General features: G+C 40.6%; 1 protein-coding gene across 8 annotated transcripts in view; it reads left to right on the top strand.

The window, feature by feature from the left end:
* Positions 1-27649, top strand: part of NTNG1 (netrin G1) — a 411337-nt gene that overhangs the window by 46764 nt on the left and 336924 nt on the right. For all 8 annotated transcript variants that reach the window (XM_077452777.1, XM_077452779.1, XM_077452778.1 and 5 more), the window contains exon 2: positions 124-872. In XM_077452777.1, the coding sequence (XP_077308903.1) occupies positions 642-872 (231 nt within the window). In that variant the 5' untranslated portion in view covers positions 124-641. The remainder of the gene's footprint in view (positions 1-123; positions 873-27649) is intronic.

The following is a 27649-nucleotide window of genomic DNA, read 5'->3' as shown; positions in this document are numbered from 1 at the left end:
CGCTGAATGATTATCTGTTGTCCTTATTGATAAGATCCATCAAATGTCAGACTGTGTGCTGTTACAGAAAAACATTGATTTTTCAGACAATAAACTCAACCTGATTTTTTCTCTTTTTCAAAGGTGGAAAAGCCAAAGCTAGAGGAAGATTGATTCATATCAAGTGCTAAGGTAATCTCATCTGAACTAAATCCCAACCTTGGAACAAAGGATGCACTTTGGTTTATCATCTGTGAGATATAAGACTTCCCCTTTTGTGTCATTGTCATATTCCTGAGAACTTTATCTGGACATTGAAGGAATAGCAAGACAACTACTGTAAAAGGTAGTTAAATAATCAAAGGCCTAACAAAAATCTCAATAATCGGCAAAGAAAATTACTGTTGCGCATGAGCATTTAATTGACTTACCAGAGAAGAATTTTGAAGTTTCATCTATTTCAAGTTCATGGATCTGATTAAAACTAGGCCAGTGATATATTCATGATACATATTGCAAGGTGGACAGAGAATGTTGGGTCTCCATCAATATCCTGAACTATACTGTAGAAATATATCTCCCAAAATCAAGTTGTAGTTGCTTATTGACATCTTGGGAGTTACTGCATTCTTCAAGAGTGGTCAACAACAAATAATCTCAATATGTACCTTTTCTTGGTGCTCAGTCTCCACACCCTGTGGGTGGCAGTCTCTATAGCAATGCAGCATGGACACTATGACATGTGTAAGACACAAACAAAGTCAGATGAAGGCATTGTGTGGGAATATATGGCTTGTCAGCCAGAATCTAGAGACATGACACCATATCTGAAGGTAAAGCTGGAACCTCCAAATAGCACCTGTGGGGACCCTCCAGAACCTTTCTGTGCTATGGTAAGAGATTTTATCCATTGAATGCATTTCAGAGGAAGATTAGATCAAACTCTGAATTAAATGTTGTAACTAAATGTTTTAATGTTTTATAAATTATTTTACTCATAGTCACAAAGTTGGTAAGGTTGAAAGAAATCAACAGTTTGTGTATGTGTGACCACTATTTTCAATATCCATGTACATGTACATGTGCTCGCTAGGAAACATATCTAAATGTTTTTTGAAGTGTGTCTTCTTTAGAGAACTTAGGTTAATCATTTCCCCCCAATGCTAGTCCTCCCTCAAGTTGAGCTTCTCCAGGGGGAATATGTTTATGGATTGTAGTTGTTCCTCACAATTGAGGTTTTATTAGCTTTATTGCCCTTCTCTGGATGGCATACACAAGATGTGACTGAGCCAGAGTTTTGTCAAGTGGTAGAATTTGAGTTTTTTTCCCTTTAGTAAATACCCTTTTTAATGCCTGCTAATTGCCTGCTAGGCTTGTTTGCTGCAGCTTGCATTGAATCCTATTTCTGTATCTGTTATCTACTAGGATACTCAGATCCTTTTCCATCCTTGATTCCCTCAGTGGTTGTCCCTAGCATGTAACTTGCATGCATATTATTAGGTCCCAAGTACTGCTCACCCCTCTATTCATACTAGGTCTTCTTGTAGATTTGGTATATCCTGTTGTGAAGTTGCTACTTAGCTTTGTATCATTCGATACTGAACTATTCACAACTATATCATTTATGAACAAGTTAATCAGAATTGGTTCCAGGACGGAGCCCTTGGGTACTCCACTTACAACTCTAGAATATTCAGAAAGTAGAAAAAGAAAAAGAGAAAGAGGTTGAATCCTATGGTCCTGAAACTAGTTTTCTATCCAGATACATATGTCAACAATGCCAGAATACCTTAGTTTGTAAATTAAGCCTTTATAGGGTACTGTATCAATTGCCTTAATAAAATCCAGACACACTACAGCTACAGAATGTTCGCTTAAGGCTACTTACACACTGGGGCATTGGGGATGTCGGCGGTAAAGAGCTGCAATTTTTAGCGGTGCTTTACCGTAATTTTTTAGGCCCCTTTCGGCCACTAGAGGGGCACTTTTAACCCCCACTAAATGCACCTGCAATACAGCACTTCGTCAGCATGGCCCATTGATTTCAATGGGCAGGAGCGCTTTAGGAGCGGTGGGTACACTGCTCCTACAGCGCCTCAAAGATTCGGCTTGCAGGACTTTTTTGGCTTCCTGCCAGCCACACTGCTCCAGTGTGAAAGCCCTCGGACTTTCAGACTGGAGTGAGAGAAGAGGCTCTTTACAGGCACTATGTGGGTGCTATTTTTAGCGTTATAGCGCCTCAGCATGAAAGCAGCCTAAATGTTTGCAGAATGTTCCCTTATTCAAGAATTTTAGCTTAAATCTGCAATCTGGGCAAAATAAATAAATACATAAATACATATACAGTTGAAGTACAATTATGAGAAGCCCTTATCTTACGAAAAAATTAGCAATTTTTTCTGCCCACTCCTGACATTTACAAATAGACTGCATAGCCAAGCTGGGGACTTAATTTCCCTCTACAGTAGTTTAGCAGTACAGCCTGGGCACTTCAGCTTGTAAATGGACAACGAAGGTGCAGCAGCAGACAAATTAGGTAATTTCAATCCTGCTGCCAGCATGTTCCTAGTTGACCTTCCCACGTCCAGTCTTGAATTCTGCTGTACAGGGGATTGTAAGAGGCTGATATCAGTTCACATTCAGCAATTTACAATGATTTTGTAATGATTGCATGAACTGCATGGAATTATATTCTTATATCTGCCAATAGTTCAGTTGTAATAATAAAAAAAAAAAAAGATTTGAAAGCTAGAATTTGCAATAATAAACAATAAGTGTAATTCACTTATTTTAATATGATGAAGCATCAGCATTTGTGGTCACATTCTTCTAAAACCTAATCGTTTTTTTTATACATAGTATACTGTATTACCAAAAGTATTGTGCCGCCTGCCTTTAAAAGCACAAGCACTTTAATGGTATCCCAGGGTTCAATATTGAGTTGGCTCACCCTTTGCAGCTATAACAGCTCAACACTTCTGGGAAGGCTGTCCACAAGGTTTAGGAGTGTCTATGGGACACTCTATGGGACATATGTTTAACGATTCTTCCAGAAACACATTTGTGAGGTCAGGCACTGATGTGAACGAGAAGGCCTGGATCACAGTCTCTGCTGTGCAGGCCAGTTAAGTTCCTCCACCCTAAACTCCTCCATTCCTTTATGGACCTTGCTTTGTGTACTTGTCCAAATCATTTGGTGGAGGAGGGATCATAGCGTGTTTTTTTTTTAGGGGTTTGGCTTGGCCCCTTAGTTCCAGTGAAGGGAACTCGTAAGGCATCAGAAAACCAAGACATTTTGGACAATTTCATGCTCCTAGCTTTGTGGGAACAGTTTGGGGATAGCCCCTCCCTGTTCCAACGTGACTGCGCAGTGCACACCAGTGCACAAAGCAAGGCTCGTAAAGACATAGAAAAGGATAGAATACCTTTGGGATGAATTAGAGTGTAGACTGTGAGCCAGGCCTTCTTTTCCAACATCAGTGCCTGACCTCACAAATGTGCTTCTGGAAGAATGGACACATTCCCATAGACACACTCCTAAACCTTGTGGACAGCCTTCCCAGAAGAGTTGAAGCTCTTACAGCTGCAAAGGATGGGCCAACTCATTATTGAACCCTACGGACTAAGACTGAGATGCCAATAGATTTCATGTGAGTGTAAAGGCTGGCGTACTAATACTTTTCGTAATATAGTGTATATTATATGTGAAGTTAAATATCACAGAGACTGGTATTGTGGTAATAGTGACGTTTTTTAAGATTACCATACATTAGTGGGTTCCACTATTATTGTTATAAGTTATTGATGAGTAAGTTTGTGCTGCACTTTTTTTTTCTGTTGTGGCATTAATAAACAAACATGGTCAGATTTCAGTTGTGCCTCACCGTGTGTTTTGTTTTTCCTTTGAGCACATTTTTTAGTTTAGTGAAACATTAGCATTTAGCATAGAAGACCTACGGTAATATGGTTAAAGTTCATGTTAAATGACAATCTGGATAATGTTCTGTACTTAGTTTATAGTGTGCATCAGTTTTAATAAATGAGAAATTTAATTTTAATAAATTGAGAAAATCTGCATGGTGCTAGGGAACTTATCAAAAAGTGCAATTCTTAACTGCAATTCTCTATTTTGTGAAATAAAATTTATGAATGATTGCCCACAAATATGTGCATCATTCACAGTAAAAATTATTACATCAACTGAAGCTAGCCAAGTTATAGGTTAAAAACATAAAATTGCACATTTCTCCATTGCATTTCAGAATTTTCTAACCTAAAGACACTTAAACAAGAGAAATATCCATCTCCTGGTTAGTTATTCATATTCACAATGTGTTTGTAGCCATTTAGGATTATTGATTAGTTGCAAGTTTTTGTAACAGCTGCGGGTGAAGTTAAATGTACATGAATTAACAGTGCAAAGCACTTAGTCGGTAAAAACACTAGTTTCAGCCTTCCTTGCCCCGCTTGCATGAGTCATAGAGGGATTTTTAGTCCGAAAATTCAACATACCTTAAAGCCAAATTTTATAAATGTTTTTAATAGAGTGGAGAAAGACAGGAGATGGGAGATATTCCTCTCAATGGGGACTAAGACTTGACAATGATTGTTAACTCTCCTCACTCTTTCCAAAACAAGATACAAGTTATGTCTGATTATGCATGTATGTATGATTACAATATATGAGTTCCTTCCCCAAAAAATAATTTTGGTGTTCCTGCCAAGCAGCATGTGTAGTGAAAGATGATGTAAGGCATGACTTTCCTATGCATATGAACAGAATGTTAAACAACATGTTATTATAGACACACTCTTGTGAAAGTTTAAAATAAGCCCAAAAGTTCATAGCAGGTTCACAGCCTAAATGCCTAATGAATGTGATCTCGAAATTTAAGTCAAATCTAAAATTTTAGAAGTATTTTTGGCATTTCCGATTCCAAAATGACTTCTGTCAGAAAAGGGCCAAAGTTTGTTTCTGCCTTATGTCTACATTTCCTGTTGACTGCCACTGCTACTACCATCAAGTCTTGCTCTACTATATCCCATTCCCTAGTAGGATTTTTAAAGAAAGTGGCTCAAATAGTTTTTAGCCCATCACTTTGTCAGGCATGGCTGCCAGGACCTTCCCAAATCATTCTGCACAATTTTGCATAATTTTCTGCTCTGTAATACTGTACAAACTTTTCTGGAGCCTGGTTTAGAATCCCATAGAGTCCAATGAGGCTTCTGGTTAGAAAATTCAAAAGTTGACAAATTTGATTGAAACACAGATGATCAAACATTTCTAATTCCCATTGTTTTCATTTTTCCCCCAGACATTGCTGTAGTACACCAGTTCACCACATTTGCAATAGTTGTCATTTGGGCATGTCTACTGTCTCTGATGTTGAAATACCCTCTTTGTTGGCTTTTTCAAGCAGAAAGCTTGAGGCTGGGTTCACACATTTGTGAACTGGATGCAGATTTCACCGCATCCAATTCGCATGACAGGAGAGTGTGACCGGCTCTCAATGGAGCAGGTTCATATAGCTCCAGGGCGGCTGCGGTCTGCACTGGAAAAGGGTCCTGTGCATGTTTCGCTTCGTTTCAGGTTCAAATTCAGGCAAAAATGCATACCTTATTCGAACCTGAAAGGGTGAACAGGGATGCATCAAACCCCCTTTTGCGAGCCACGGCTACAGCTAGTGTGAGCCCAGCCTGATAGTAAAAATCTCAATACTGAGATGTGTATCATAGCCACCAATCAGTTCAAACCTGCCCTGAAAGTTTGAATATGATTGATAAAGCACAAGTAGAGAGCACTGCCTTCCTACTGAGCCAGGCTTTATTTGCTTCCTGGAATTGCTTTGTAAAGGTTCAGAAACTGATGACTGCACACAATCATATATGACCACCAATCTCAATAGCTAGAACACAAAGGGGCTTTGTAATGGATCTCTGCAGAAAGACTGCTGCTTATACAAAGAGCAAGGGACAGTCTATGCATCATGATGCCATTAAAATTGTCCGTTCTCTTCAGATTTTGATTGATGTATAAAGAAAACAACCTGTAAACATTACAATCTTTTAGTTTAAGTAATCTTTAAAAAGAGAAATACTTTGTTTTTTTTTCATTGCAAACACGTATGCATTTATGTTAGTGTGCAGGCGGCATGAATGTAAATGTGTTTTAAACAATTTATTAAGAATGATCTTAGTGGTTAATCATTTATAAAAGGTTTGGCCTTGGGTTGTAGAAATATTAAATGTACAGTGGTCTTATGTATCACAGTAGTTTTGCAGAGAGGTAATGCAGAAAGAAATGCAAGTTTCATTATAAGGGAGTTTCACAGTCTACTCTTATAAAGAGATCAGAGTGAATAATCGACATTTTCTCTACAGATTTCATTAAAAATGTATCGGCAGCATTATGGATTGGGATCTATAAACCAGGCGTTTATCAGTAGATAGTGTAATGAGTCTTTGTAATGTGACAGGAGAAGATCCTTCATGAGATTGCTACCATGTATATAAACAGGCGCGTTATCAGCCAATCAGTTTCCTGACACCTTCATCAGGATCTCATGTCCCCAAGGCAGATTATGCTGGCCAGATAAAGTCTGTACATTGTCATCTGCTAATCAATACTGTGTGACACTTTGAGAACAGAGCTGTTGCAGAATAAATTCTTCTATGGAACTAGCTCTGCTTTTTTTCTACCTGCAGACCATTGAATGAATTTGATATTTCTTGGTTTATTACAATTATGACAAAAAATGAAAAATGACGGAATGTAAAATTATTTTAGTTGTGTTCTGTTACCATTTATTTATCAGATTTTTACTTTTAAAGTCTAACCCATCCTTGAGATTTGCCTTGCCTTGCCAGAGAGCAGAGCTAGGTTAATGAGTTAACTTTTTTCCTACTGTAGATAAGCAATACAACCAGGCTACCGACTTGACCCCAGCCTGAAATTTATCAGTATGGATGAGCTAATATAAGATGTCCTATTGGTTATAAAGCTCTTTTCCCAAATTATGGACATATCCTAATTTTTATGGGTTTTTTTAAGTACTTTTTTTCACTTAACCTCCCTAGCGATAATCCCGAGTCTGGCTCGGGTTGGGATTTTAGCAACATAAGCGGTAACCCCGAGCCAGACTCGGGATCGCATCGCTGGATACAGGAATGACACAGGGAGAAGTTACTTACCTTGTCTCCTGTCCTCCGCTCGATTCACACAGTGCCCGAATGCCGCCGAGCTCCGTTCCCTGCGACGTTACGGCGCACGGGAGCGGAGATCGGCGCCAAATTAAAAAAAGTAAAAACACAGATTACAGTACTGTATAAAAAAATTACACACACCCTTTGTCCCTAGTGGTCTGTCCAGTGCCCTGCATGCACTTTTATATTATAAATACTGTTTTTTCTGCCTGGAATTTGGAGATTGTCCATAGCAACCAAAAAGTGTCCCTTTTATGTCAAAAGTGATTTTAGACCAACTAGAAAACAGCGATAATAAATTATAATCCCTTGCAGAATTGAGCGATAGCGATTAGTGGGGAAATTCGTCATCAAACACTAAATCTAATGACAGCGACAATTCTGCAAATGAGCAAATTTCAATGTGTTTTTGGATTTGATTACATTATTGAATAATTGTTATTATTATTTATTATATTATAAACTTTATCATACCCGGGATGTCTGCTAGACTCTGGTTTGAACAGATTTAAGAGAGTTATTCCTAAGAATTACAGGACTACAATATAAAACGCCAAATTTCCATACAAAATAATTGTACCGCTTTCAGCACCTAAAACCAGAACTAATCATACCGCCAGGAAGGTTAAAGTGGGGTTCCACCCTAAAGCTGATCGGGACCCTCCCCCCCTCCGGTGTCACAATTGGCACCTTACAGGGGGGGGGGGGGCTGGAGATACCTGTCAAAGACAGGTATTTACACCCACTTCCGGGCATAGACTCCCATGGGAGTCTATGTCATTTCCTGTCCTGCCGCGCTGTCTGCTGGGACACACACGGATCCCAGTGACAGTGCGGACAATTCCTATTGCGCTGCGCGACTCGCGCATGCGCAGTAGGGGACCGGGAAGTGAAGCCGATTCGCTTCACTTCCTGATTCCCTCACCTAGAATGGTGACGGCAGCAGCCGAGAGCCGAGCGATCGGCCTCGGCTGCCGCCATCGCTGGAACCCGGGACAAGTGAGTGTCCATTTATTAAAAGTCAGCAGCTGTAGTATTTATAGCTGCTGGCTTTTAATATTTTTTTTTTAGGTGGAATCCCTCTTTAAAGTGGATTCTCCTCCCCCAACCAAAAAATTTAAAGTCAGCAGCTATGAATATTTTAGCTGCTGACTTTTAATATTAGGACACTTACCTGTCCTGGAATCCAGCCATGTCAGCACCCTAACCGATGTTTCCATCGGCTCTCAGCTACTGCCACCACTAGTCGTGGTAAGGGAAACCAGCAGTGAATTCTAAAGGCTTCACAGCCGATCCCCTACTGTACATGCATGAAGCACACTGCACTTTCTGAATGGCCCGGCAGTGGGGGAGGGAGGAAGGGGCCGAACTTCCGGGGGACCTTGCCATATCTCATCAAACCCAGGTCTCCTGGAAGTGAGGATGGGTACCTGTCAAAAACAGGTACCTGCCCCCCCCCCCCCCCCCCCCGAGAGGTGCCAAATGTGGCACTGGAGGGGGAGAGGGAGCAAACAAGCAGATCTTTCCCTGTTGGGTGGAGCTCCGCTTTAAGCAGCTCAATGAGAAAAAATAGTTATTCTTCTGCAAAATGTTGTCAACAGCAAAACCAAAATTACACTGCTCATTCTTATTGGGCAGTAATGGAGTAGCAGAATGCTAAGACAACCTTCTTCCCTTTTCTTTTGCCATAATGTTCATTGTCAGTACATGAGTGTAGCCCTATTTTGGGGGGGCTATGAGAAATAGCTCTCCCCAAATAAGATATTACTCTAAACCTGTAGGTGCATAAGGGAAGAAGCAGAACCTTTGCTTAGTGGAAAAAAGGGTTTGATAAAGAAAATTGTTCAGTGCCTCCACCCAGGACAGGGCCTCCACGAACAGAGGGGATTACCTTCCTGGGAAATGAATCAGTAATCAAAACAAGCTTTTTGGAAGCAAAAGAACTACTGCAACAAGCATATAATATTAACCATAAGTATATAGATGCACACCAGAATAGACCTAATACAAGCTTTATACAAGGAAACAGTACATACATCCAATATACAAAGATATTATTAGCAAGAGCTTGATCCTGGAATTGTGTACATGTATCTGGGTATATATAGTTATAAATAGAGATACCTCCAGATGAATTGCAGCAAAGTCCAGTTGCAGGGGCCCCTAAGGATGATGCGGCATCTGCCTTTGTGTCAGAGACCTGAAGACAAGATCTGTGGTCCCAGAGAGATTCTCCAACTGTTGTCCAACCAGCCTGGAATAGAGCTTCTCACAGCAGGAACTGTGGTGTGGCACTGAAACTGTGGCACTGAAACTCAGAGTCAGCCTAACTACTCTGCACTTTAGTCCCTCTCTTATAGTTTCTAATCTGACATGTAACTAGATTCCTAAGCCTATGGTCTCGATGTGGCCATGGAAGCCTCGCCTACCTGACTCAAGCATATGCTGGCTATCGAACACATTAAAACTAGCTACAGAATGCAAGACCAAAAAGGACAGGGATAACTAGAATAACAGAAGCCGCATATGAACTATATTGCAAAAAACAAGTTCACCTACCATATATACTTGAAAGTGACCGCTACAGTGACCGCTACACATATAATAGCACAGACCTAGCTATCAGGCACTGTGCATGTGAGATAATAACAAACATGAGGACAAAGACACTCTGGTCTGGTATGAGGATTTATGCGGCCTCATGGAAGTGGGCTTTTTTCTGTGGGGTTGCATATATGCATACCTCACTTTGTGCTGGGAGCACACCCCCGGATCTTCATCCTCAGATTTTGATCACAGTACTGGGAGTCTTCTTCTAACCTTCTATAGTGTTTTCGTAGAGTTCTCTTTTCTCTTAATTCTCTATTTTTCTCTTAAAATTTCTCTTAATTGTATAATGTATAATAATTGTTATTTAATTAATTTGTTTTGTGATTTTCCCTCTGTATTTCTGAATTGTAAGCCCTGGAAAGCACTGTTTTTGTATTGTGTGCCCTTGCCACCCTTCAACCCAGGTTCAAAGTTCTAGCACTGGTGGCAAGGGTTAACCATCTTACAGTCTCATCAGAAACGCAGTCTGCATTCATTCACACATCACTGGGGCTCTGCCTGTAAGATGCAGGTGCCAATTTTCTCTCCAGACATAGTGTGGATACGCTTGGTTAAAGAGCACTCCTGTATTACAGCTGCTAACTCTGCGCTATTCATCACTCTAACATCTGTACATTGTGTGTTGAGGAGTAATGAGGCATCCACACTGAGATAACTGGAAGCTAAAGTGCCACTTCCTGGATGCTTTGTCTTTTGTTCAGTAGCTGTTAGTGTTTAGGTGCCTGCAGGCATCTATTACACATGTTTATGTGTATTTTAGGAAGCTGGAGATCTTCTGCACAGTACAGGGATTTCCTGTTTATGACCAATCTGTGCCATACAATGCATGCCCTTTATTATTGAATTTCATCTCATGTTGCCGATGCCTTAGCAGCAGGTGAGGATTTTAATTTGGGAAGAAAGTAGAATGCAACAGAGTTTTATTTTCAAAGATGCCTATTTCCATAGAAACCATAGCTCCCAACTGTCCCTCATTTGAGATTGTCCCTCTGATCTGTTTCTGGTCTGGTGAATACATCTCTATAAAAATATTTAACTGCCAAAAATGTTATAGTACCTAACCTCGACATTATTTTTATTTATTTTTTTAACCCAGTATAAATAAAAACAATTGATGATTGATGATAAATGAAAAGAAGAACATTTTGAGTTTAACTAATCATATATTTGGCATATTAATTCTTCATTATCTGTGTAACTGGGATGAGGTAGGGGTCTGTCCTTTGCTTCATACTGTATGCTAAAAGATGTGCCTCTTTCTCATCTCAGAAAGTTTGAAGTCAACAGCTTCCTATCAAATAAAATTGGAATAATTTTTTTTTATTATGTATAAGCACTGCAGATTAAACTTCAGTTTTAAGTAAAAGTTAAAGAGGCATATCACACTGTTTTCCAAAAAGTAAAGTATTGCAGCTTCTAACTTTAAAAAAACACATATTAATCAGCTCAAGAAGTCCAGCATTGTTTTATCAGCCCAAGAAGTCCAGCATTGTCTTTCTACCACCCACCACTTTCTATCACCATTGTTTTCGAGAGCCAGCTGTGACTTCCCGATCACTCATAGTGGCCATCCTACTGAGCATGCAACAGTGCAAGAAAAATACATGTTGATCATTTTATATTATCTCAAGAAGCCTAATTAGTCTTCCCAATTCTTATTTTGGGACTATACAGTAAATAATTGGTTTTTAGGTTGTGAAAAATAGAATGATGGGATGATTTGAGTAGTTTAGTGACAATGGGCATCCATACGTCTAATAACAGAACGTCTTATAATCTTTGAAAGGAACTTAAGACATTTAACTCCCCTGGCGGTATTCCCGAGTCTGGCTCAGGATGAAAATTCAGAACCATTAGCAGTAACCCCGAGCCAGACTCTGGATCGCATCGCAGGATCCAGGATGAGTGTGCTTACCTTATCCCCTGGATCCAGCGATGTCTCCTGACAGTGCAAGAGGTTCGTCCTCCGCTCGATCTATCATGGAGCCGAGCTCTGTTCCCTGCGAGCGTTACGACGCACAGGGACGGAGAACGGCGCAAAATTCAAAAAGTGAAACACACAGTATACATACAGTATAATGTAATCTTACAGATGACATTACTGTATGTAATTATTTCACATCCCCTTTGTCCCTAGTGTTCTGTCCAGTGTCCTGCATGCAGTTTTATATTATAAAAACTGTTCTTTCTGCCTGGAAACTGGAGATTGTCCATAGCAACCAAAACTGTCCCCTTACATTAAAAGTGGTTTTAGACCAGCTAGAAAACAGAGATAATAAATTAGAATCGCTCGCAGAATTGAGCGATAGCGATTTGTGGGGAGATCCGTCATCAAACACTGAAAAGTAATGACAGTGACAATTCTGCAACTGAACAAATTTCAGTGTTTTTGATTTGATTACATTATTGAATACTTTTATTATTATTATATTATTATTTGGTATAATTATTTATAGTTATTTATTATATTTTAATTTATGATTTTATTTTTCAAATTGTAACATACCCGGGATGTCTACTAGACTCTGGTTTGGACAGATTTAAGTGAGTTATTCCTAAGAATTACAGGTCTACAATATAAAACGCCAAATTTCCATGCAAAACATTGTACCACTTTCAGCACTTAAAACCCGACATAATCATACCGCCAGGGAGGTTAATGAATGGAGGGGTTGCAGAGCAAAAGACTGATCTCTATGCTTGAACCTGAACCCCAATTCTCAGTTTCCGCCTGGTAATTAGAATTTTACATCATGTCAGGGGGTCCATGAACTCAAAATTTTTCATGAAAAAAGGAGCTGTCGTGTGCAGGGGCAAACATGTTCCCAAAGTTTCGTTTTAAAGTCTGACTGACAGCTGATTGTAATTTATGCAAGTTCAGATTGGGCTTCCTAATCGCGGCTAGTAAATAATATTACACACGATCTAGTATTAGAAATTAAGTGTACCTATCTTTGTAGAAAGATAGTTGTTGGTTACAGCGGTGATGGGTTACAACTGAATACTGAAGTAGCAATTTCTGCATCAACCAGTTGACTTAGTAAGGTCAATGACTGTAAACATGCCATACCTGCTAAAAGGCAAATCAATGGTTCCTGATATAATTTACAGATCCATCAATGAGTCCAATAAGACCACTATATCAGCTCTTCTTTTAGAACACTTCAAGCAATGAGCTATCAATCTGAGCATGCTGTGCTACTACCTAATTTGGAAACATTCCTGAAGCTGGACATCATACTGTTGCTAACTTTGTATTGTGTATTTTTTGCTCGTCTAAGGCTTCAGATCAGGTCACTACAAACAGACTGTGAATTACACTTTTTGTTGCTGGGCTCAATATTAAATTCTGCACTGCCCATTATCCCATTATTAGCCCATCATCCACTAAGCTTTGAAAAAAAAACACTTACAAATAGGGGTGCAACGGATCGTCACCGATCCGTGATCTCAACGGGTCACCCTGTTCAGATCGGTACACGCTGCAATCCGTGGAGCGCTCCGCGGCCTTGGCCTTAGGAAAGGCTGCGGCTTCAGCCTAGCTCTGGAGTGGTGGCCATCTTGGTCCACCCGTCGGCCGTTTATCATGTGATCACTCCGTCAAATGACACTGGTTCCTCTCGAAGGGGAAGCAGCGCTGTGGGCTGGATCTGTAGTGCCCACCAGGGGCACTGCCCGAAGGCCCCCGAGCCATTAGAGGGCCCCATCAGGGTTGCCAGCCTCAGTAAAACCAGGGACAGTAAGTAAAAATCTGTGTTTTTTTACATCTGTCTCTGAAATGTCCCTTACCAACATCCTTTTGGTCTAAAAATCCTGAGATTTATAGCTGCCCCACCTTTCCAGTACCTTCTCAGCCAATAGAAACATGTCTGTGTATACTGTGTGTACTGTGTGATTGTATACTGTGTGTTTGTGTATACTGTGTGGCCCCATAATCTCACATTGCCTGGGGGCCCCATAATCTCCTATTGCCCGGGGGCCCAATGAGTTGTCAGTCCACCCCTGGTGCCCACAGCGCTGCTCTGTGACAATTGCAGTCATGGAGGGATGCACAGCTATCCCTTCATACTCTGCCAATACCCTGCCATACCCTGCCAATGCTCTGCAATACCCTGCCAATACTCTGCCATACCCTGCCAATACTCTGCCATACCCTGCCAATACTCTGCCATACCCTGCCAATGCTCTGCCATACCCTGCTAATGCTCTGTCATACCCTGCCAATACTCTGCAATACCCTGCCAATACTCTGAAATACCCAGCCATACTCTGCCATACCCTGCCAATGCTCTGCCATACCCTGCTAATGCTCTGTCATACCCTGCCAATACTCTGCAATACCCTGCCAATACTCTGAAATACCCAGCCATACTCTGCCATACCCTGCCAATACTCTGCAATACACTGCCAATACTCTGCCAATACTCTGCCATACCCAGCCATACCCAGCCATACCCTGCCATACTCTGCCATACCCAGCCATACTCTGCAATACTCAGTAATACTCAGCTGTACCCAGCCATACTCAGCCAATATTACAGTGGGGGAGATGACGTGGATATTACAGTGGGGGAGATGTATATTACAGTGGGGAGAGTGTGCATATTACAGTGGGGACTATATGGTGGTGGAATTTTCACAGGTTTTTGCAAATTCAATTATTATTTGGTGATACGAAAAATTATCCGATCTGTGACTCTGATCCGAGGAACGATCCAATCCGTGAGTTTTTTGATCCATTTCACCCCTACTTACAAAGTATAATTTTGCTTGCAAAGTGAACAGCCTATTTGCCTTTTGTAAATCAGCCCCTTTTGAATCAGCTATGTAACACAAATAACATAAAACAATTTTTGTCAAAAGTACACCTACTGTATATCTATCGTTTCATCTATGGATTGCTCTTAACTTCATATTTGTATGCTTATTTACTTGTATCACTTTCTAAATTCATTAACGTAGTAGAACAGCTACCCCCACGCAATCTCTAATAAGATATCTGATGTGTAGCACACTTCTTCTAAGCTTTGTGCAACCTTTCAGTGAGATTTTCTTCCATCTATTTTGAGAATAATTGCATCAGTTTTGTTACAATAAATGTGTGGAGCATCTAGTATGAATCTTTGCTGTCAAACTCATCAGTGTGTAAAAGTGGAAAGAGAATTTTGATTGTATAAATACATTGGCAGGGATTGGCAACCTGTAGGCTTCTTGAAAAAAAAAAACACTGCAATATTTTAGGCCATGATGTTTGTTTTGTGTTTTGCAAACTGAGAAGCCCCTAATGCATTTGTCGGACCCCTAGAGAATTGTCGTAATGTAACTAATCTGCAATATATCTCTCTCAGATATAAACTAATCTGAGCGTGACATCCGAGACAGCTGGATATTCAATTACCAGTAATGACACTGTTCTGTAAGAGCAGGAGATGCATTCTCTCCCTATGCTGACACGTTGTCACTTTGTATTATATTAGCAGTCATGATACTGGCTGAAAAATGACATTCCTACTTTATGAGATACATATATTTTAGTAACACATAGTCTAAATGAAATTAAAAATAGAAAATATTCATATACTGAATAAATGAATGATTGAATAAGTCCAACACCTGTTGTAATTAGGTGACTCACATATATCCATCAAATGGAAGCAGAAACTAGCAGAAACTTAGTGTCACTTTATAAGCCTTTTTATGCAAGAGGTTTTAGCCAAAGTTGGTTTAAAAGAAACCCATACTGATGAATATGGAGGCTACAATTGCTGATCTCCTTATACAAATTCTAGTTTTCTAACTGTCTCTGATTTCAGTACTTTGAGACATGGATCTGGAGCAAGTGTGCAGATTCAAATGTCACTAAAGCCTGAGATTTTAATTTACACTTCTATCAGGTCATTGGGGTTGGTTTATCAAAGGCAAATAGGCTGTACCCTTTTCAGGGGAATTTTTCCTTAGCTTGCTAAATGTGGTGAACATTCACTTTAAAAGATATCTAATCACATGTAAGCAAAACCAAAACAAACAGTTTTGTTTCCCTTAACTTAACCACTTAACAACTGGGTAATAGCCGATTAAAGGCTTCAGGGCAGTTGTTTAACTCTAAGAGGCCGTAAATTAACGGCCTCCCAGAATTCTGCTCTCGCGCGCCCCCTGGGGCACGCACACAAGAGCGTCCGTGACCATGCCGCTCGCGGCCGTTTACCACGTGATCGCTCCATCAAATGACGGAGTGATCACCTGTAAACCAACCGGCGTCATGTTATGACGCCGGTTCCTCCCTCCCCTCACTGTACCGATCAGTACAGCGGAGGGGGAAGAGATCGGTGTCAGCAACGCTGTGGGCTGCATCTGCAGTGCCCACATCGCTGGTCACCGACAATTAACCCCTCAATACCCTGACAATACTCTGCAATACCAACCAATACTCTGCAATACCCTGCCAATACTCTGCAATACCAGCCAATACTCTCCAATACCCTGCCAATACTGTCCAATACCCAGCCAATACTCTCCAATACCCACCCAATACTCTCCAATACCCGCCAATACTCTGCAATACCAGCCAATACTCTCCAATACCCTGCCAATACTCTCCAATACCCAGCCAATACTCTCCAATACCTGCCAATACTCTGCAATACCCCGCCAATATTCTGCAATACTCTGCAATACCCGCCAATACTCTGCAATACTAGCCAATACTCTGCAATACCCGACAATACTCTGCAATACCCGCCAATACTCTGCAATACCCGCCAATACTCTGCAATACCCTGCCAATACCCTGCAATACCCGCCAATACTCTGCAATACCCGCCAATACTCTGCAATACCAGCCAATACCCACCAATACTCTGCAATACCTGCCAATACTCTGCAATACTAGCCAATACTCTGCAATACCCGCCAATACTCTGCAATACCAGCCAATACCCACCAATACTCTGCAATACCTGCCAATACTCTGCAATACCCGCCAATACTCTGCAATACCCTGCCAATACCCTGCAATACCCGCCAATACTCTGCAATACCAGCCAATATTCTACAATACCCTGCCAATACTCTCCAATACCCAGCCAATACTCTCCAATACCCAGCCAATATTCTCCAATACCCGCCAATACTCTGCAATACCAGCCAATACTCTCCAATACCCTGCCAATACTCTCCAATACCCAGCCAATACTCTCCAATACCCACCAATACTCTGCAATACCCCGCCAATATTCTGCAATACTCTGCAATACTAGCCAATACTCTGCAATACTAGCCAATACTCTGCAATACCCGCCAATACTCTGCAATACCAGCCAATACCCACCAATACTCTGCAAGACCTGCCAATACTCTGCAATACCCTGCCAATACCCTGCAATACCCACCAATACTCTGCAATACCCGCCAATACTCTGCAATACCCTGCCAATGCTCTGCAATACCCTGCCAATGCTCTGCAATACCCTGCCATACCCTGCCATAAATTGCCATACCCAGCTATACTTGAAGATACCCTGCAATACCCAGCCATACTCGGAGATACCCTGCAATACCCAGCCATAGACGCCCCCCCTCGCCGCCCTCAGGTGCTTCTACCAACTCGCCAATACGATCAAAGCCAGAATCTTTTTTTTTTTAAATAAAATTTAATTTCAGGCTTCCCAGCCTAGAGGTGAGATGTGGGGTTTATTGACCCCATATCTCACTGTAAAGAGGACCTGTCATGCCATATTCCTATTACAAGGGATGTTTACATTCCTTGTAATAGGAATAAAAGTGATCAAAAATGTATGTTTGGGGAAAAAAAAGTCAAACTAAAATAAATAAAGTAAAATGAACAATAAAAAAATAAAATAAATTAAAGCGCCCCTGTCCCCATGTGCTCGCATACAGAAGTGAACGCATACGTAAGTCCCACCCACATATGAAAACTGTGTTCAAACCACACATATGAGGTATCGCCGTGAACGTTAGAGCGAGAGCAATAATTCTAGCCCTAGACCTCCTCTGTAACTCAAAACATGTAACGAGTAAAAAAAAGGAAAACGTCGCCTATGGGGATTTTTAAGTAGCGACGTTTGGCGCCATTCCACGGGCATGTGCAATTTTGAAGAGTGACATGTTAGGTATCTATTTACTCAGCATAACTTCACATTATGCAAAAATTGGGCTAACTTTACTGTTTTGTTTTTTTTAAGCACAAAACTGTTTTTTCCGCAAAAAAACGTGTTAGAAAAATTGCTGCGCAAATACCGTGCGAGATAAAAATTTGCAACGACCACCATTGTATTCTTTAGGGTTTTGCTAAAAATATATATATCATGTTTTGGGGTTCTATATAATTTTCTAGCAAATAAATTATGATTTTTACATGTAGGAGAGAAATGTCAGAATTGGCCTGGGTGCTCCAGAACACCTGATGGTGCTCCGTGCATGTTGGGCCTTTGTATGTGGCCACGCTGTGTAAAAGTTTCACACATGTGGTATTGCCATACTCGGGAGTAATAGCAGAATGTGTTTTGGGGTGTCATTTGTGGTATGCATATGCTGTGTGTGAGAAATAACCTGATAATATGACAATTTTGTGGAAAAAAAAAGGAAAAAAAATCTTGATTTTGCAAAGAACTGTGGGAAAAAATGACAACTTCAAAAAACTCATGATGCCTCTTACTAAATACCTTGGAATGTCTTCTTTACAAAAAGGGGTAATTTGGGGGGTATTTGTACTTTTCTGGCATGTTAGGGTCTCAAGAATTGAAATAGGCCGTCAGTACTTCAGGTGTGATCAATTTTCAGATATTGGCACCATAGCTTGTGGACTCTATAACTTTCTCAAAGACCAAATAATATCCACCAATTTGTACTTATTTTTACCAAAGATATGTAGTGGTATAAATTTTGGCCAAAATGTATGAAGAAAAATTACTAATCTGCTAACAGAAACGAAGAAAAATTCATTTTTTTACTGAATTTTTGGTCTTTTTTCTTTTATAGCACAAAAAATAAAAAACCCAGCGGTGATTAAATACCACCAAAAGAAAGCTCTATTTGTGTGAAAAAAAGGACAAAAATTTCATATGGGTACAGTGTTGCATGACTGAGTAATTGTCATTCAAAATGTGAGAGCACCAAAAGCTGAAAATTGGTCTGGTTATTAAGGGTGTTTAAGTGCCCAGTGGTCAAGTGGTTAATGAGTCAAGTGCAAGCAAAAAAACTGTATTTTTTTTGCTTGCACTTGACTCATTGAGTTAAGGGAAAATTCCCATGCAAAGTGAACAGCCTATTTGCCTATAGTAAATTAACCCAATTGTGTCAGAAACTACTATTGCCATTGGATCATCGTGATAACCAGAAAACAACCAAAACAGTAGATACTGCCAGAACAGTAGATTTGTCTTTGTTCTAGTTATACATGAATTATTATTATACATGTTATAGATTAGGCTAAGTGTTAGAATGTGGGACAGCATAAGGGATATTTTTTGGGTTACAAAAAGCTATCGTTTAAAGGGGCTTAGGGGAGACCACAATTCTCAGTAAGGACAGCTTACATGTTACAGAGAGTATTAGTATTAAAGGGACTGTTAGGGATATTTAGGGATATTGCAAGAGGGGCTTGGATAGGGCATCTCTTTTATCATTAGCAGTCAATACATATTAAATAGAGGGTCAATGCCAAGGCTAAGAACATTGGAAGGATTAGTGTTCATGCAACAGGAAGGGACAGAGTAAGAGTTAATATTATGGTTAGAAAGAGGAATATTGTAAGAGAGATTTAAAGTATAGCACAATGTTCAGTAGTGGCAGCCTGCATGCTACAGATATGGTTAATATAAGGTTAAAATGAGGTGCAAGTTAGAGGTAAAGAGGGGGATATTGTTAGAGGAGCATCATTGCAGGCTCAGCACACTGTATGGTCAATGTACAACCATGCACATATAAAGCCTAGGGGTTACAGAGAGGGATATTGTAAGATGGGCTTAGTGTAGGGCTGGCATCACTCTCAGCAATGGCAGCAATAGATTGCCATTACTGACCCCCTCTTCAGAAAATACTAATTGCCTGGCTTTTGTTCTGATCCTGTAGCTCCAACACTTTTTTTTTAATTTGATCCAAAACAAGTATAATAAGAAAATCTGACTCCACTTGTTGCATACTCTTCTAGGTCTATTTCTTTCAGTACAGGTTTCCCTTAAACCAAAATATTTTTCTGTAAGCACCCATTCTGAGTCGTTATTGCATTGTTTATAGTAAAGTAATTTGTTTTTTAATGACTTTGACATTTTACTTGCTTGTTATTCCATATTTTTGAGATGTTGATAGAGATTTGTTGATCAGTGGATAGAGGGCACACTTACCGTATATACTCGAGTATAAGCCGAGATTTTCAGCCTCTTTTTTGAGGCTGAAAGTGCCCCCCTCGGCTTATACTCGAGTCATCGCTGTCTGCCCGCTCGATCAGCGTGTCGAGCAGACAGACAGCGGCCATTCTATAATTCAAAAGCCGCGCCTCCGGCTCCGCCTTCGCCTGTGATAGGCGGAACACTGAATTTCCCAGCAGCCTGTGTTCCGCCTATCACGGACATCGTATCATCCTCGTACTACGGACGAGGATGATACGATGTCCGTGATAGGCGGAACACAGGCTGCTGGGAAATTCAGTGTTCCGCCTATCACAGGCGAAGGAGGAGGCGCGGCTTTTGAATTTTACAATGGCCGCCGAGGCGCCGACGAAGAGGGCACGGGACGGAGGCAAGGCAAGGCACGGGACGGGACGGGACGGAGGCAAGGCAAGGCACGACACGGGACGGAGGCAAGGCACGGCACGGGACGGAGGCAAGGAGGCAAGGCACGGGACGGAGGCTCGGGACAAAGGCTCGGGACACAGGTAGGCTGGACACACACACACACACACACACACACACACACACACGGATGGAGACACACACACAGGGATGGATGGATACACACACACACAGGGATGGGTGGATGGATGGAGACACACACACACAGGGATGGATGGATGGATGGATGGAGACACACACACACAGGGATGGATGGATGGATGGACACACACACACAGGGATGGATGGATGGATGGACACACACACACACAGGGATGGATGGACGGACACACAGGGATGGACGGACACACAGGGATGGACGGACACACAGGGATGGACGGACACACACACAGGGATGGACAGGCATGTCTCACCCTCGGCTTATACACGAGTCAATAAGTTTGCCAGTTTTTTGGGGGGTAAATTGGGGGCCTCGGCTTATATTCGGGTCGGCCTATACTCGAGTATATACGGTAATAGCTCACTGTCACATTACATATCATTCTGAGACAAGGGATTGCATCTATTGAACCTCTCATAGGCTTGCATTTCAAGAAGGAACCCTAAAACCCAACCACAAAAAAGCCTGCATATATAATGAACAAATATGGATGCCACCATGTATATACATAATTGCAAATTGAACAAAGAAATATGTTGTTGTTTTTTTTTAAACATGCACCCCAATGTAATATAATTTTTCAATCATACTGTTCAGTGATTTAAATCCAGCCTAAATCATAACAACTCTGCAAAGTTGCCCTATTATCTTGACAACCAACCACAGTTCCTCCAGTAAATGACAGAATTCCTGGTGCTGCTTGAATATAAACAATGGCACAGAGGATCCCAGAGATGTCTCTGACCAAATATAACCATGATCATGTCTGGTCAATGACGTTGCCTGTGCTACCTGGCTTGCTTTGTTTGTAAACAGCAGCAGGGGCTTTGGGTGGGCAAACTGGCCAGATATGACCAGATTGTTTGGTTGTTCACAAAAACTGTGAACAGGCTGGGTTCACAAATAATAATAAATTCGCAATAGCTGGAAATTTTGACCGGCTCTCAAAATGTGCGCTGAAATCGGACCTGAAATGGTGAACAAGCATTGCCCCGGACCCCTGCTGCGAGCTGCATTCAGCTCATATGTAAACCAAGCCTTAAACTGAAGCCAAAGATCATCCCTACTGACAAAAGTGGAATGAACCTATGCAATGTGCTTTATCACATCCACTTTTAAACTAGATTGGAGCATGTTTGACATAATGACAATGCAGGAGAACAATTGGAAGACAGGGAAAGATCATTGTCATCCTATTACAGAGCGACCCTGAACAGGAATCCTCAAGACAGGAACACCAAGTATTATTTTAATAAAAAACGCTGTTTATAAAATATTCAAAGTGACTTTTAAAATCACTTTGAATTATTCCATGTTATATACTATAAAGCTATATTTTAGGGAATGTGTTAATGCATACATTAAAATAAATTGGGTCAATCAATGCATTAGGTGAAAGATATTCATATATACTATTCACAGTAAATACGCTCTTCTTCGGTCTGTACTATAGAACAAGGAGACAGTTTGAGAGGTAATGTACCTTTTACATCATTAGAAGAGAGACAGTTCTCAAGTGCTATATAAAATAATGTACATTATATTATGTCAACATAGTTACAATATGCATACAAATTAACCTAGAGTACACTTCTCCAAGCTTTATGTGTGATAACCACATTAATTAACTGAAGTAAACTCTTACTGTGAAAATAATATGTATTTTCAAATTGAACATTGGTATCGCAGCAGTGAAAGAGAAATGGCCAATGTTGACATATAATACATCTTGTGGTTCCACAAAGGATTCAGTATTATTTTTATCATCACACTTTATTTATATAGCGATACACCTCATAACATTGGTCAAAGGAAATTGATAAATGATACTCTTCATATATTTAGTCGTTTAAGAAACCTTGTCTTGTTAATTATACTTGACAGCAAAAAGAGATAGAGTACTAAGGCATGTTGATTTCTGTTCTTGTCATTTTGGAGAATTAAAAGTCTTATGTTTTCATATATTGTTTGTGCCACTAGAACATCAATATACTGAACATCCAATAGCTGTCTTAGATTAATTTTAATGCAGGTGTTGCACAGTTTAGTTATCTGAATTAATAAATAGGTTCATACATTGCTTTGTCTACCATACTTGCTTTCAATTGTCATCTCGTTCAAGAAATTCATGTCACAAGACTGGAGCCTCTGGAGAGAGATCATGTATGTAGATGAAGACAGGGCCAATTTATCATAGGGCAAGCTAGAAAATACAAATAGGTGTTTATGTCAAAGAGCCCATAGCCAGACCTTTCACTTCTCCAAATGAGCAGCAGACATTAAGGCCAGTAGGTGTTGGTGTTCAGCAGATATACCCTGTATACGGTCCCCCTTGCTCAGAACTGCAGAAGTAACCAGCAATCAGAAGAGAGCAGGAACTAGTGATGGGACCTAGTGGTGTGCTTACTTCTAGCCTTGACCAACAGCAGCAAATCCCCAATGTAAATGGACAGGGGATGTATATTTTCCACCAAGTGTGCTTTGTTCTCACCTCCTTTTTCTTTAAAAATATGAATTGCTTAATTAGAAGAAGCATGTCCATAGGACCTTTTGACTTTCCTGATCTGCATATTTGTTTCAGTTCAGTGACACAGAAAGTATTCAAAAAGAGCGCCAATCCACAATCTGTTATTATTAATATGACACATAACAACAGGAAGGTAAAAGACAGTTAAGGGTTTTGGGGGCAAAAATCCCCCTTCATCGGGGCTTGAACAATGTTGCAAAATGGTGTCTATTAGACTCAAAGCAAAAATGGTAACGGACGTCACTTGCGTCCACATCACCCAGCCATAGATGCCATTGCAATCGGATTTTAATTCTTTCTCCTGTCAGAGATTTACATTCAGTGTTTTTTGTTTTGTCTGCAGTTGAAACCTTTTTGAAACATTATTCAAGCTTTGATGAAGAGGAATGTGTGGTCTTTAAAACTCATCTGCTTTCTTTTGCCTTTAGTTATGTGTGATATTAAAGCGGATGTATAGTCAAAATTTTAACTTTTACCTACAGGTAAGCCTATAATAAGGCTTACATGTAGATAAAAAAATACCTCCTAAACCTTTTACCTCCTAAAACCGGTTTATGAGATATTCCCCCTACAATGAGCCGCTGACTGCAGTGGCACATGCACACTGGTGATTCTTGGCTGAAAGCCCGACAGACAAAGTACTTTGCTGGAAAGAAGTCTCCCACGCACATGCGCGGGCGTGACGACATCGCAGCTCCAGCCACTCATAGCGCTGGAGCCGCGATACCCGGAACACACGCCGAGGCAACATGTCAGCTATCTCGGCGTGGACCAGGTGAGATACCAATGCCTCGTTCTAAGGTAAGTATTTCATAATGAGACAGTATGCAGAGCATACTTTTGCCTTACAGGTGTAAAAAAAAAAAGTATCAGCGGGATTACTACCACTTTAACAATAATAGATCATGGTCTCTTGAGATGATGGTTTGGTGCTTTTCTTATGGTTTATATGTAGACTTCTCAATTTGAGTGGCCCCTGTATCTCAGAGGATCTCCTGCTTTGTGGAGGGCTACCACAGCCAAACCATTAGCATAATTAATGATTCCTTATTACAGCTAAAGGATTTGGGTCCAGGACGCCATTCCCAAAAGCCCAGGTTAGCATAATATCCAGACAACCTTTATTTATTGAAGGAGCAATGCCATCCACTTTATTTCTCTCATGACAGGTTTTTATAAAACTTGCTTTAGGGGCCATTCTCACTTGTGTTTGTTTGTTTTAGTCCCTTGTTCACACACTTTATTGAGTGCTTTAAACATATTGTAAAACAATGCACAGTGTATGCATTATAAGGTACAGACCCATTTGTTTTTAATAGCAGCCCAACACATATAAATACTCAAAGCAGACGCTTTCACTGCTCCAAAAAAGCTACTGCCAGGACTTTTTCTGACGCCCTGCCAGTGCACCACTCCAGTGTGAAAGCCCTCTGGCTTTTACGCTGGAGTGAATGGAGCAGCTGTTTTAGGAGCATTTTGCAGGTGCTATTTTTAAGGATAATGCGCCTACAAAATGCTCCAGTGTGAAAGGGGTCTTATATAAGGTTTAAAAAAATCTACAGCCGTGGTCTCTAAACTGCGACCCATAGTCCAGATTTGCTTGCCTTTTTGCTTGCCATAGTTCTCTTTGCTTGCCTTTATCTGGCTCTTGGGACACTCTACCTCCTATTGATGCAAGGCACTATTCTTCCACTGACACCAACAATGGGGCACTATTCTTTCACAGACTCCAATAATAAGGCATAATTCCTCCCATTGATAAAGTATATAGTAAATAATGGTACACTATTCCTCCCACTGACACCAACAATGGGGCACTATTCCTCCCACTAATAACAACAGTGAAGGGGGCACAACTTGGCTTCCCCATGGTCATGTAATGTGCCCTGTTGACCTTCTGTATGCTGCCCTGTTGAAAGCCTTACACTTTGCTGTGCTGACCCCCTGAGCTCTGTCCTGTTTACCCCCTGTACACTACTTATCTCAGGTTTGACTCATAATTGAGCATCTGTGCAGAAAAAAAAAAATTAGCACAAGTCTCACATTAAACAGGTACATTTTAATATATTCTTTAATTTAATGCATTGGTCTATGAGCTGTAGATGTGAAAATTATTTTAGGGGTTCCTAAGATCTCCAAAAAGGTTGAAACATACTCCTGCACTTTATACACTATATGGTACATTACAGACTCCTGCACCATATACACTATCAAATAACCCCAGCAATATTTTATGAGTACAAGGATTTTGTTTTATTTAAAATTATTGTAAAGTCTTGTTTTTTTCTCTCTAAAAATAACAAACATATCATACTTACCTGCTCTCTGCAGTGGTTTTGCACATGGCAGCCTCTTCTCCGGTCCCTTTTCGGCTCTCCTAGCCCCTCCCTCCTGTTCAGTGCCCCACAGCAAGCAACTTGCTATGGGGGCACCCGAGCTGAATCACAGTTCCCCATGTCCATTCAGACACAGCGTCCCATTTTGGCCCTGTCCCCTCAAATTTCTGATTGACTAACTAACTTTGATTGACAGCAGCAGGAGAAAAATGGCACTGCTGCTGTGCCTCAGTCAATCAGGAGGAGAGTCCAGATGGCTGAGGCACTCTGGAGAGAGATGAGGCTCAGGTAAGTATTAGAGGGTGCTGGGCAGCTGCTGCACACAGAAGGTTTTTTATTTTAATGCATAGAATGCATTAAAGTGTTACTAAACCAACAACAGTAAAATCAGTCTGTATATGTAGCATAGCATGCTTGTTATACTCACTGTGGAACTTAAGGGGTTAATCCTCTGCATTGTGTAAAAAGGCTGTTTTATCCTGTATGCACAGATCCTTCCCTCTTCCACTGTCTATCTGCGGAAGGCCAGCTAACACAGGCAAAGTAGCTGACCTGCGCATGCTAAGTTGTGTTTTTTATGCTGGAGAGAACAGTTACTTGTTCTCAGAGATAGCCAGGTCACATGATATTGACATCTCATATGTGGGTGTGTATACAGCCTGCAGTGGAAATCTCATCCTTCATGAACTCTCAGCAATGGAGAAACTGTGCAGTTTATAATGTAACCGTGGTATACAGATCATCCAAGAAGGTATATAGTGGCAGTATTTTCATTTGTAAAAAGAAGATTTATAAGATGTGGGCACTGTTGGGGGGGGGTGAACTATTTTCATATTACAGGATTTAGTAACACTTTAAGATTTTAAAAACAAACCTTCTGACTTTACAACCGCATTAACCTTTCCCTGTTAAGCTACATTCTGCTGCCAATGCAACTTGGCCACACCCACCATTTTCTACGCGTGCTGCATCCAATTTAGCTACAATTCATGACATGGAAATAGAAAGTATATTTTCTGCTACATCAATAAAATACACTGTAGTTTTTTGGTTGCATGAATCTAAGCTTATCTAATATCTTGCTTTCCTACCTTTTCCTATCCCAGGGTTAGGAATTTGGTGAACTCCAAAGAATTAAAGACCGAGGCTTCCTAAAATGTAGAAAATGTTGTAGATTAGTGTAATTTGGTGAATTAAAAGCTGATGCTCTTACTAGAAGTGTATTCCTAATGCACCAGGAAGCTTTAAATAATGGGGGTTATTTACGAAAGACAAATCCACTTTGCACTAGAAGTGCACTTGGAAGTGCATTCGTTGTAAATCCAGTGACATGCAAGTAAAATAAAAAACAGCATTTTAGCTTCCACATGATTAGATAATAAAATCAGCAGAGCTTCCCCTCATTTCAGATCTACCCCTCAGATTTACAGAGACTGCACTTCTAAGTGCACTTGCAGTGCAAAGTGGAGCTACCTTTCGGAAATAACCTGCAATGTGTCATACAAAGGAGAGTTTGCTGCACTCCTAAATAAAGATAAACAATCATTTCCACTCAGAATAATGTGGTTTATGTTCCCCTAAACACTAGCACAGGGTAAAATGCCTGTAAATCAATATACGTAGCAAGTGAACAAATGCTGTACATAGAACATGGGAAATATCTCAGAATCATCTTCAGATATTGAAATGTCAATAATAAATATTACTGCTATTACTGTATATCTGCTAATTACAGTAAAATGGATCTAAGCCCCAACTCATCTGCTTTTGGCCTTCTTTGCATATCAATGCTACTGATCTTCTACTGCCTTTTTTGTCCACTTCCTGTCTAGCTTCACTCGCCTTGGCATCGACTCCACATCATAGCTCTAGAACAGTTTACCAGTAATGACATTGGTGGACCATGCCTGCACAATGCTTGTTGGCACAGCTACTGGTAGTTTCAACTGGAGTGATTGTGATAGGTTGACAATCACCCCATAACAGGAAAACTTTGTGATATGATCACTGGCTATTCTTTTCATTA

This window comes from Lithobates pipiens, unplaced genomic scaffold, assembly GCF_037356315.1.
Source record: "Lithobates pipiens isolate NorthernLeopardFrog02 unplaced genomic scaffold, aLitPip1_a1.2 Scaffold_23, whole genome shotgun sequence".
Taxonomy (NCBI): domain Eukaryota; kingdom Metazoa; phylum Chordata; class Amphibia; order Anura; family Ranidae; genus Lithobates; species Lithobates pipiens.
The sequence above is the reverse complement of the archived record's forward strand: the minus strand, read 5'-3'. Positions and strand labels throughout refer to the sequence as shown.